Here is a 12,517-nt window from a genome sequence, read left to right as displayed (position 1 = left end):
GTTCTGGTTGAGTGCGGGGGACGGATGGAGGAGTCGGCGGTCAGAGAGGTGGCGGCGATGTTGCAACGCTGCTTATGGTTGGTTGTAGAATGGTAGCGATGGTGGTGGTAGAGGCCATGTAAGGTTGATCTTCTGGTAGGAATAGATATAGCATTTATAGTGCGGAACCATGCCTCTTGCTGGCTGTCCTTGAACTTCAAATCGCAGGCGAGGGCAGATCTCGAGGTACCTGCCCTGAAATTTAAGGCATTCGTGGCTGAATTAAACCAAGAAATTAAAACTAGATGAGAGTGTATGCGGGTAAAGTCCTCACCTGTCAAAGTCGAAACATCTCAGTAAAAATCAATCTTTAGACACTCGAGTATCGGCAATCTGACATTTTTATTGGACGTAAATAGCTAGTCTTATCAAATAATTATAAGTAGCAATCAGTGCTTTACCAGGCTCCGGAACACATCCACGAACCTAGATTTCTGATTTAAACAATATAGGCACAACCAAACCAGAGCAATCTGACCAAATCAAGCAGCAACCTGACCGAATAGCCACTTGCGGATCTGCAACAGCAAAGATTAAAAACTTTAGTCAAAGTCTACCACAAGCAAAATATAGATAATAGTTGGCGCAGTTTCCAGCAAAACCACGGCAAACAGAAAATACAAACTTCCTTTGGAGGTTCTCACTTGTCAATTCAGGACGAAAAGAACACTCTGCTATAAAATCCTAAGTACAATGTTCCCCTAATCGATTATGTTCTTCTCTTTGTGTAAGCCTCGTTGACAAATATAGCGAGACTTTATGAAAGGCCCCCATAGAGCCCAACCAACAGGAGGGCACCTCCAGTAAACCTCAGTCACAACCAATTTCATTTTATTCTGTCTAGTCCGAGCAGACATTTTATGGTCAAAGCACCAGTACCACGCTCATTCCACCAAAATTCTTGCTGGACTTGACAGAATCCAACACTGTTTGTTGAGGTTTATGCCTTGACTAACAAGTTGCAGAAACTGGGAAAAGACGCATATAAAAAGCATAAAATCTTTGCTTTCCTAGGCAAAAACTTTTAAATCTTTAAACAAAAGTACTATCATCTTCCACTTTGTGCTACCATGGTCCATCACACAATGATGACATTTAACAAACTTAGATGTCTTCAATGACCGCTGAACACTGATCAGTGCCTAAGCAGGAGGTTTTCACTCAGCCAAGTCTTAGTTAAATCCACGGAATTTTCCACACAGAGAGCTCAAAGTAGAGCCCAATAGATTTTGCATAGAGCATCAAAAACCATGGTCACAACAGGCACACCATCTCGTTGATTCATTTACAAAGCAAAACGAGACAATATCGATACCAGATGCAGCAGCAAAAGCAAAGCCATAAGCGATTTCACCAGAATAATAACTAGATATATCAACATTTGTTTGTTAAAGAAGCAGATGCATTCTGAAGATAGAAATGGGAAAGCAAAGTCAAATACTCCTATTTTCTTTCTTCCTGATCTCAATTGTCATAGTAAGTGAAGAGCAATAATCTCTAAGCCTCTGACTAGTCTATTTCAAATTCCTAATCTTTCAAATTTCTTTTGCTGCAAAAGCAACAGAGTATAGGAAACTGTGTGACAATTTACCATTTCATATCAAGCACTACAAAACAGGGGGGGAAAAAGTAATGACGTAAAACGAGTACCTCTGGAAGCTTTTTCCTGAAGACAACATCCAATCGCGCATCAAGTGTGTTCTCACACACAATTTTCCCATCTCGGGAAGCCAAAACAACTCCTCCTGAACTGCAACAAAAGAAACGGCAAAAACTTCAGAATTTTTTTTACCAATGTTGTGTTGCCGACAACAGTCAGATGGCACGAAAAGATGAGGCTAGCTGCCTTAGGAACCCTTATCATCCAGATGATGATAGTATATATCCCACAACACACAGGACCAAGTGTTAGTAACACCACATGCTTTTTAGATGCCGCCAAACTGACCCCCAGTAAGGCTCAGCTTTGCCAACCAACAACAAACTCAGTTATCTCTTAGTCTTACCATTTCAGTCACATATACCTCGTACAAAAGTATCTCTTACAATTCTCGTTATAAAGATATCTAAAAATGACATTAATTTATCTATAGATAATTGTGCTAGTATTAATATGAATCTTATTCCTTGTTTTTAAAATTGATAAAATTTTCAACAATCTAAATCTTATTCCCAATTTTTCAGATTGATAAATTTTCAATCTATTGTATGTCGTACTTTCTAAAAAGTAAGGAACAAGGTTTAGAATAATATAAGTACGAATATCTATACGTATATTGATATCGTTTCTATAAATAATTATGAAAACACGTAGACATTTTTTTTTTGGGTCGGGAAACACGTAGAGATTAAGTAGCTCGGTTATTAATCTAATACAGCTGTAATTGAGGTTCTACTTTTACTGTAATATATAGACTACGATTACCTTAAATGGAAATATAGCAATATTTATAGGGATCTGTCGCGACCTACCCGTCCCGATCGGGTTTAGGCCAAGAGGTATTTGTAGATGGATATGAACAACGATTGGTTCGTTTGAATGGTGAACCAAATGGTTCATTAATCCAATGACCGAGGCACTCCCAAGCCTCATACCTCGCGTGACAAGAATTTTTTAATTTACACATTTGATTGAAGTCGCCACTAGCCATGATCAAGGGTCGGCTAGAATCCCTGATCGAGACGCGGGAGTGTCGTCTCGATACGCGCAAAAATCAAAGATTCTAAAGTTCGGGGACTTTATTACACTAGTGATCTAACTGGTGCCCTTTCGGTACCTAAACTTGAATGTTCGCAAACTAACGTACCGGGCAGCTTATCAAAAAAGCTAAGATTCCGCCTAACCGTTTTAAAAATAGAAAACAACAATCAATATATTAAAAGTGCGCAACCAGATAATCATAAAGAAAATAAACAACCAACGACCTAGCATCGTCTCTAGAAAGAAAAAGGCAATCAAAAGCCCTAAAGTAAAGCCCTAATGGCTTATCCGAATTTTGGAAATTTTTTAGAGGATTTTCCTCATTTTTCATTCATTTTTTTTTTGAGTTTTTAACCTAAAATCTAGTGAAATTAAGCCAAAAACTGATTTCTGAACATTTCCTAATTTTCTGATTTTTTTGGAATTTTTCCGAATTTTTCTGAATTTTTTAATTTTTTTTAATTTTCTGAATTTTTAAATATTTTTTAATTTTTTAAATATTTTTTTATTTAATTAACTTTTTTGGGATTTTTAAACATTTTCGAATTTTTTTTGGAATTTTTAATTTTTTAATATTTTTTAATATATTTTTTGAATTTTTAAAAATTTGAAAATTTTTATTAATAAAATAAAGATTCCGGACCGGGTCCCCTGACCCGATCCGCCCGACTGCCCGACCCGGGTTTCTGACCCGCCCGAACTTTCAAATTTTGATTTTTTTTATTTTATTTTTTCTTTTCTTTTCTTTTTCCTTTCTTTTTTGTTTCTTTTTCTTTTCTTATTATTTTATTACTCTTCATCCCCTTCATGCCCATGCACGTGATCCTCTCTGCCCAGAAGACTTTCCCCTGCTTCTTGCTATTCTTCACCGAGTCTTCTTCTTCTTCAACTGAGACCACGCCGCGGCCACCCACCACCGGCCGTCGGCTCGGGCCGCCAGCGCTGACGGCAGACGTCGGCCTTATGCCGTCACAGTCGGCAAGACATTCCGGGGACCATTCCGACGACCCCAAAAACACACCCCTTCGCCGGCGACCAAAACTTACTTTCCGATTGTTCTACTTTTGGCCCTAGTCGCAAACGTTTAACCCAGACAAAACGAGCACAAACAAACAGAGAATCAGGATAAACGACTAACGATTGCGGCCTTGAACCGCTGGCTGCTCCGGTTTAAGGAACGGCATCCCGACGACGGAAAACACATGCGGTCGACTCGGACATCGTTAACACGCCGCCAAAATCACATGAAAGGCAACCAAAATCGGGGTCAGTAATGGCGTTAGTACAAACCACGCACACAACAAAGTTTTAGAAATTGGTTTCACAAGAACAGAATCGAAAGTTCATTCGGGCATTTCATCGAGCATGTGGGGTGTGAATAAAAAAGAGATACAGATTCCCTTTTGACACGGTTTGGGGCACCAACTCAGCATAAAACATCTAAAAGAATGTCTTTGTGTGTCAAGCGAGCATTATCCTCCATGGACGGAGCCCGACAAGCACTGAACAGATTCGGTATGTCTGGTGTCCGAGAGGCAGGGGAAGAAGGGGAAAAACAGGGGACGACAAGGATGAAAACCCACCTGGTTCGGGTCTGTCCGAGATGAAGCGCGGCGGCTGGGCAGCTCGATGAAGGTTCGGGTGGCACTCCGGTGAGCGGGTAAGACTCGAGACTCTCCGATTTCGCTCTACTCTCTCGCTCGGCCTCCTCTTTCTCCTCTCTAACTCCCTCTGTTCTTGACTCGCCAACACCAAACGCGGTGGCCGGGGCGATGGACGTCCGGTGACGGTGGCTAGCTCACTGGGAGGGGGAAGAGATTTGCCGGCGAGCCTCCTGAGGAGGAACCGGAGCGCTCTCCTCTTAGACCTCTCCCTTTCTCTCTTTTCAAACTCTCGTTCTCACTCTCTCCCTTGGGATTTCTCTCGGAACTCTCTCCCTCTGTCCCTCTGCCCCCTCTTGGCTCTCTCTCTCTCTTTTCTCTTCACCCCCTCTGAACGTGTGTTGACTGAGAGGAAGAAGAGAGCTTTTTCCTATTTTGTCTCTTCTGGTCAGCTTTACCTTATTTTTTTTCTTCATGAAAACACGCCAAGCACTTTCTTCTGTGTCCTTTCTTCCTTTTTGCTTCTTTTGTGAAAGTGTGGGTAGAGTGCCTGGAGGGAGAGGGAAGAGATCGCGTTTTTGTCTTTCTTTCTTTTCTTTTTTCCTTTTTTTTTTAATTTTTATAATGATGATTTTTTTACATAAAATAAAAGGAAAATATGTTTCACTAAATTCTACTAATGCAAATGCGCCTAATATCTATATGCCATGTAATTCAATGAAAATATTTTTTGTTTAGTAGTTAAAAATTAAATCCTAATATTTTATGCGATAAAACCCTAAATGATTGAGCAAAATTTAGATGTCAACAAGATCAAAATTATAAAAAGATGTAAAAATACAATAAACAAGCCTCACTTAATATAGGACACATGTTCGATCTGCTTTAGTTAGTTCGGCCTTCTCTTGCATCTGGCCTTTTGACCGGGGACGTGATTGCAAAATCATGTCCCTGTGGCATTTCCAATTGCACTAGACGAAAAAACAGACTTCGCAATGCATTCATACTAATGTATGTCCACTTCCGAAAGCTTCGTCTCAAAAGATTCAATGTTCGAGACCTATAGTCCTGATAAAGCTACCCGAACAACAATGTCCTTACATACCAATTTCATATGCTCATCATACTCTACGAATCTCCTTATTATATGAAAAGAATGTCACATAATTTTCATTGTTCTTATATGTTCTCACGAAACATTTCTTTATAAGTAAATTGACCATCACTTTATCGAAACATACGTGGAAGGTGAATTAAAAACTTCTCACATTGGAGAACTGGACTGTTGTAGAGCAACTCATTGACTTAAGCTTTTGAGTGAAGTAAGTCCAACTAGATTTATTGACGAACTCGGATTTGGGCTCTCCATTGTCAATCTCCCTGGTGAGGCTTCAAGTTTCTACTACGTACTCACAACAATTGGTATCAAAGTCGATGGTTGATTGGTGACCTATTCCCAATGCATATTGGTAATCAGGTAAATAACTCAAGGAAGAAATCTTGTAATTGATGCAGTTTCCGAGCAGCCTTCATGGCTCGATCGGGTGAAAGAGATTAAGGATGAAGGAGGGCATTATGGTGTAGCAACACGGTATGATGGGAGCCTTATAGTTCGATCTGAAGAAAGAGACTAGGATGAAAATGCACGTTGACTTTTGATTGTCATGGACTGCAAAATAGTGTTGGCAATGTTCAGAGCGAGCAGCAGAAACCCAATATTTCACTAGGCAAGATCGCTAAGGGAGAGTTCAAGTTCAAGCCCATTAATGTATCCGTTTAGATTCACCTTCACTAGAAAACGTAAGCCCACATGTTATGAGCCAATAAAGATATATTAACTATTTAACACTATATCAATTCTTCGATGTGAGACTTTTCTTGAGTACATCTCAACAATCTCCTTCTCACATGTGAGTTCAATGTTTTGTATGTTCCCTTTAAACATTGGAATGGCAATCCTGACCATTCCATTCCTTTTGATTCTGTCAATCTAAACATACCATAAAATCGATTGATATGCAATTTGGACCATCATATTCTAATGAAATAGTGTAACCCGTTTGATCAAATTGATTGAATCTAAAGAGCAACTGATTAAGCCGATTATCAAATATTAGCACACGCTGGTTTGTGATTTCTTATAGAGAAAAATTACTAGTTATTGAGATGTTGAAACATACATTTCGATAAAGAAATTTACTCGACGAAGTAGAAAAAGAAAAAAGTATTAGCTTCTTATAAGCAATTACATATGACATTTGATTTACTTTGAATAAGTATGTTTAGCTTTTGCGCATACAAAGGAAGAACATCTTTTCAAAAAGCCCATTAGTTTTTCATATTAGCGTTCAAGAAAGATTTCGCGATAAGCCATTCGTGTTAAATAGAGATTATGATACAGAAATAGTAATACTTATTTATGCATTCATAAGAATTGAATATCAAATATAAAAAAAAAGTAGAAATTCCAATAAATATTCGATATTTGTAGTAGAAAACAACAAATGACAGAAGTACCAATGAAAAGGGAGAAATGCAATAAACATGCCTCACTGAAAACAGTATACATGTTTATGACGTCATAACGGTATGCTTTGGTTGGTTCGGGCTTCTCTGGCGTCTGGTTTTTTGACCGGGGACATAGCAGCAAAATCATCTCCCTACGGCATTTTCAACTGCACTAAACGAAGAAAGTGGACTCACGCAATGCATTCGGATAATGTATGTCGGCTTCCGCAAGCTTCATCTCAAAAGTTCTGAGTAATTACTCGCATTCGACGTTCGAGACCAGTATTCCTTGTAAAGCTGCCCGAACAACGAATCTTCCTTGCCTACCAATTTCATGGGCTCATCATACTCTACCAATCTCCCTGTTAAATGCAAAGAATGTCAAGTATTTCTCACAACTCTTGTCGGTTCTCGCTAAACAGTTCTTTGGAAGTTTAATTTTACCATCACTTATTGCCAGCACCATCGTGCAGTCCATGACAGTCGGTATCCGGTGGGCCACGGTTATGACCGTGCAGTCCGCGAATTCCGTTCGTATGGTTCTCTGGAGGATCAAGTCGGTTGCATTGTCGATAGACGCAGTGGCTTCATCCAGGACTAGGATTTGGCTTCGCCTCAGCAACGCTCGTCCCAGGCAAAACAGTTGCCGTTGCCCCATGCTCCAGTTAGATCCGTCCTGTACAACTGCATTTCGAGCTTGTGTAAACTGTTAATGATGGACAATGAGAACATTAAGACTAGATTTTGCTGTTTGATTCATCGTTACCATGTGATTCCAGGCCCTTCTCTTTATCTTGTATAGCCTCCCGGAGCTGACATTTTCCAAGAACCTTTTTCCACAGAAATTCAATCATTCATGAAACATAACCGCAAGTACTTCCTTTTGCAGGAGCTCACATTAGATTCAGGTTATTTGCGGGGTGGCTCTTTTTATAATGCCAGTGCAATTAGTAAAAGAGAGAAACATTCGTCAATCAAACTTCGAGAGTAGTTCGGAGATTACCTCCCATATTTCCTCATCGGTGTGCTCGGACAAGGGGTCCAGGTTGTATCGAACTGTCCCGCCAAAAAGTGTCGGATCTTGCGGGATGACCCCAAAATGTGATCTCAGATCATGAAGTCCAATAGTGGTTATGTCTAGGCCATCGACAAATATTTTCCCATCGGTAGGTTCCACTAGACGAAACAAAGCGCTGATGAGAGTCGTCTTTCCGCTACCGGTCCGGCCAACGATCCCAATCTTGTGCCCTCCTTTTATTTTACAGCTTATACCGTGAAGAACGAAGGGAGAATCCGGCCGATACCTTACCTGTTAATGTCTTGATGATCAAACCTAAGTGAACTACAAGGCAAGTCCTGAATTGAGAGGTGTGTTAATTGTGCGAGTGTCTACCTTCAGATCATAAATCTCAACTTTGCCGGAAGAAGGCCAGTCCGGCGCTGGTCGGCTATCTTCGATCACTTCCGGAGCTTCACTTTGAATGTGCATGTACTGCTCTAGCCTTTCTACAGAAATGATCAAATTCGATAGCGAGCACTGGAATTGGACCGAAAGGACCAGGAAGACATTTAAGGATAGACCGTACGACAGCGCCATTCCAACATATCCTGCATCAAATGATAGTCAGGCCTGACACCTGCTAAATCTTTGAAGTCAGAAACCCATTTCCTAGATGATATTGAAAAGGGAAGTGAACTAACATGTCGATGCATAGATGCTTTGACATTAGATTAAAAAGTGCCGAAATGAAATGATACATCTATAAGAGCCCAGCTTCTAGTGAAAACCTCGATATGAAGAACTGAATTGAGCTTTTACTGATACGAACCAGAGGAAGAGGACCCAAGATCGAGTAAAGTAATTGCGAGGGCAGAGGACGTTAGGACGATAGCGCACAGGACTTCCAGACGTTGGACCAGCCACTCATTGGCCGAAAAGCTGTGAAAGTACGGACTTGCATTGGCATCAATAAGGCAAAGACTTCTTGAAAAGAATCGGTCTTCTTGGCCAAATGCTCTGATTGTCATCACTCCGGCGATCGACTCGGCGAGGTGGCTTGCGAGTGTAGACTTGGTTGTGCCATCGAGTCGCATCAGCTCATTAGAAGAAGCGTAGTAGTATTTCTGTAGCAAAAGAAAGATAAAAGATAATGCTGCACTAGAATTTGCATGATAGGAAGAAAGCTCTCAGGAGATAGGTGTGCAGAATTTTGCCTATTAAGGAACAATTAATTGATTTGAGGCATAAGCATTACCTGTATGATCAGCGTCAGATAAATCATGGGTATGATGACAAATAAAACCGGCCACGTAAGAAAAGCAAGTATCAAAAAGTTCGAGTAGGTATTCATCGTGGACCCAAGGGCAATGGTTAACTTGAAGGCCACATCGACGTCAATGATGCTTAAATCTGAAGAAACCTATAAAATTAAGGAAATCATGATATTTATCTTAAACATCTTCAAAGCACGGCGACTTCAGAGTATGTTCTTACCCGGCTGAGTATTCTTCCCAAAGGAGTCGAGTCAAAAAAGGACATTGGCGCTCGAATAAGGGACTGCAACAACATAGAGAATATGGCATCCGATGCGCCACAACCTAAATAGACTATGAAATATGATCTAGTAAGCAAAAAGAGAGCAAGGGTAACACCTATCCCAGTGTAAACGGAGTTCAACTCGACGGTGCTCACACTCGTACTGTTGACTTCAGAAGCCAACCAGTAATTTTGCGCTAGCTGCCCGGCTATAAAGATTATGTGAGATATAGTTGCCAAGGTAAAAAAGAAAAAGCCCTTGTTGTGTTTCAGATACTGCAAGTAAGGCTTGAAACCGCTGTCTCCTATCTCTCTTTCCTCCTGCTTAATCAATTGACTTCCTGGAGAGGCCTCGAGCTGTTCCTCTACATATATTTTCCGGATCTCCTCCTTCGAATATCCAGGCATTCTTGATGAAACCATGCTGATTTGATTTCCAGAACCAGCAGTCGTGTTGTGCGCGTTCACAAGGTCCTGAAATTCTTGGCTAGAAGCCATCAACTGGTCGTATGAGCCGGCACTTACAATTTGCCCGGAGGACATTAACTGTCAAGAAACACAACTGTTCAGGAACACCATGAACAAAAGAGAAAAGTGAAAAATAGCTTCATAGCAGAGAAATTCATCGGGGATGACATTAAATTCCCCACAGACACCGAAAAAAAAAAATTTCCTTTGGGTTGAATGAGTTACTAACCAAGATGGAGTTAAAAGTTGGAAGGAAGTCAACTTGATGCGTAACAAGCAGAACGGTCTTCCCGGATAAAGCTCCCATGACATATTCCTGCAACAACGAGCAAACATCGCATTCATTTAGAACTTAATACAAAAACAAAAGGAAGTTTCACTGTCCTGGAGAGGAGATCACATTAAATAAGCTCATCGCTGTATGAGCATCCACGGCACTGAAGGGATCATCCAACAGATACACATCCGCGTCCTGATACAGAGCGCGTGCAAGCTGTATCCTTTGCTTCTGTCCACCGCTCAAATTGACGCCTCTCTCCCCTATCTGAGTTTGATCACCAAACGGAAACATCTCCATGTCCTTGGCAAGGGAACACTTCTGAATTACTTCTCGATATTTGACAGAGTCCAGGGCAGATCCAAATAGGATGTTTTCTTGTATATTCCCGGTCTGGATCCACGCTGTCTGAGACACATATGCCATCCTACCATGAACGCGCACCTAAACACGGATTAAGGCTTACCAGTAAATCTTCAATCACATTATTTGTTAATTTTTTTAATTATGACCTAATATATCATACATTGCAAGTCATCATAGGCATAAGATGAACCGGCCGAAACAGGAAATAGTACAATTCTCTAGTTACAATGTATAACTAGTAAGTCCCCAAATGAGAAGATTAATCAATGACTTACTATGCCATCGATATATGGAACCTCTCCGAGAATCGCAGCTAAAAGGGTAGATTTCCCTGACCCAACTTCCCCACATATAGCTACTTTCTCTCCTTTTCTGACCGACAAATTTATGTTCCTCAATGTCGCCTTTGAGGTACCGCTGTCCCAAGAAATTTCGCGTGAATCCAAGAAAACAGCCATTTCCAGCACCTCATTATCCCTCTGTTGCTTTGTTGGCTTATTTTCCAATTCAGGTGCCTCTAGAAATTCGGCAATCCGAGACAATGAAACCTTAGCCTGGATGAAGGCCCCAACCACATCGGGGATCAATCTGACCGGCTCCTGAACGATTCTTAAGCTCGCCAAGAACATGAAGACATTGCTTGCGGTCAAGGGAATGCCCAAAAAGTAGCATGTCCAGAAAGTGACGGCGGGAACTAAAACCGGTGAAGACCAAAATAGGACCATATAGTAACCCTTTTGCCACAAAACAGCCGCAATCCACTCCGATTCGTCTTTCCTTAGCGCCTCAATGACTTTCTTGAAGTGCTTCTCCCAAGCATACAACTTCAACACCTTCATATTCGCAAGCGCCTCCGCAACCACCTTCAGCCTTTTATCTTGAGCCTCCATGAGTTTTCTTTGATATTTGAGTTGCAATTTGGCCATCGGAGAAGTCACAGCAACAATTAATATGAGTACCGTCAGAGCCGCCAATGTTGCAAGGCCCACAGCGTAGTAAACAATGGCTAATGCGAGGCACAGTTGAAGGCTAGTCGACCATATTTGGTGAAACCAGTAAGGGAACTCACCTATCCTATAAGCATCTGAGGTGACATAATTAACTATCTGGCCTGGAGAGTGAGTCATTTTCGCTGCACTGGAGAGCCGCAGTTGCTTCTGACAAATCGCTGCAGATAGAAAAGATCTTATCCTGAGTCCAATCAGTCTTGCTCTGAAAAACCATTGCCTTTCCGATAGAGATTCCAAGCATTTGGCCAAGAACAATCCTCCGGCTAGCGCGTAACCCTCATACTCGAAAGCCTCTTCACCATCGGCAACGGCAATGAAGGCGCTAAGGAACAAAGGCCCGGTGGAGAGAGCCAAGACCTTGGTCAAAGCAAAGAACCCGGAAATTAAAATACCTCTCCATTCGCAGTAAAATATAGCGGACAAGATAGAGCAGGTGTCAGACGTCGTCTTCTTTTCTTTATGCAGTTGCTCGATGAACCTCAAGTAACATGTTTCTGCTCGTTCTTCCATCCTGAGACGCGGAATATCCTCATCTTGAAGGATCTTCTCTTTCCCCAATTTCATTAGCGGATTCAACCACCAAAACGACACCTTGCTGAGAATCCCCGCCTTGGCAAAAGGTGTGACGTTATCGTTCTGCTCTTTGTCCAGCAAAGGTTCATTAACAGCGCCATTTTCGCGGTCCTCGCTGTTCTCCATGTAACTGTGCCCTCTGAAAGCAAAGAAAAGCGGCAGGATCGCTCCAGGAAAAGATAAAATATCCCACACCAAAGACACGGATGCAGTGGTTTCCTTTATTTCCCAAGGGGAAGATATACAGAGAAATCCTGCAGACTATGAGGGTAGTATCTAATGAATTGGAGCCAATGTGATGCATGGAAGGCGTATTCTCCTAATGGTCACGGTCAAAACTAGCAGCAACCAACTGACCCCTTGGAACAGTAAGTGTTGTAAGTACGTGTCGGGAAACTCGACTAACCTGTTCGATGCACTACGAACAAATTTTCCGGG

At 41.4% G+C, this 12,517-nt stretch overlaps 2 protein-coding genes across 2 annotated transcripts in view; both read right to left on the bottom strand.

Moving 5' to 3' along the window:
- Nucleotides 1–361: 361 nt before the first annotated feature.
- LOC115688523 (V-type proton ATPase subunit E) overlaps nucleotides 362–12,517 on the bottom strand; it is a 33,442-nt gene continuing 21,286 nt past the window's right edge. Inside the window, exons 5-6 of the mRNA XM_056318008.1 lie at nucleotides 1,690–1,789; nucleotides 362–557 (exon numbers count right to left, since the gene is read on the bottom strand). Coding sequence (XP_056173983.1) covers nucleotides 522–557; nucleotides 1,690–1,789 — 136 coding nt within the window. The 3' untranslated portion in view covers nucleotides 362–521. The remainder of the gene's footprint in view (nucleotides 558–1,689; nucleotides 1,790–12,517) is intronic.
- LOC115662967 (ABC transporter C family member 10-like) lies at nucleotides 6,746–12,281 on the bottom strand. Its single transcript, XM_030585045.2, has 11 exons — nucleotides 10,772–12,281; nucleotides 10,254–10,574; nucleotides 10,083–10,169; nucleotides 9,344–9,931; nucleotides 9,105–9,269; nucleotides 8,679–8,973; nucleotides 8,243–8,457; nucleotides 7,853–8,158; nucleotides 7,616–7,679; nucleotides 7,294–7,533; nucleotides 6,746–7,211 (listed from the first exon to the last, which is right to left on the bottom strand). The coding sequence occupies exons 1-11, from the start codon at nucleotides 12,203–12,205 to the stop codon at nucleotides 7,084–7,086; spliced, it is 3,843 nt and encodes a 1,280-aa protein (XP_030440905.2). The 5' UTR covers nucleotides 12,206–12,281; the 3' UTR covers nucleotides 6,746–7,083.

This window comes from Syzygium oleosum, unplaced genomic scaffold (assembly GCF_021117445.2).
Source record: "Syzygium oleosum isolate NSW1041296 unplaced genomic scaffold, Sole_v2.1 Sole_v2.14, whole genome shotgun sequence".
Taxonomy (NCBI): Eukaryota; Viridiplantae; Streptophyta; class Magnoliopsida; order Myrtales; family Myrtaceae; genus Syzygium; species Syzygium oleosum.
Note: the sequence above shows the minus strand (reverse complement) of the source record. Positions and strands in the feature narration are given on the sequence as shown.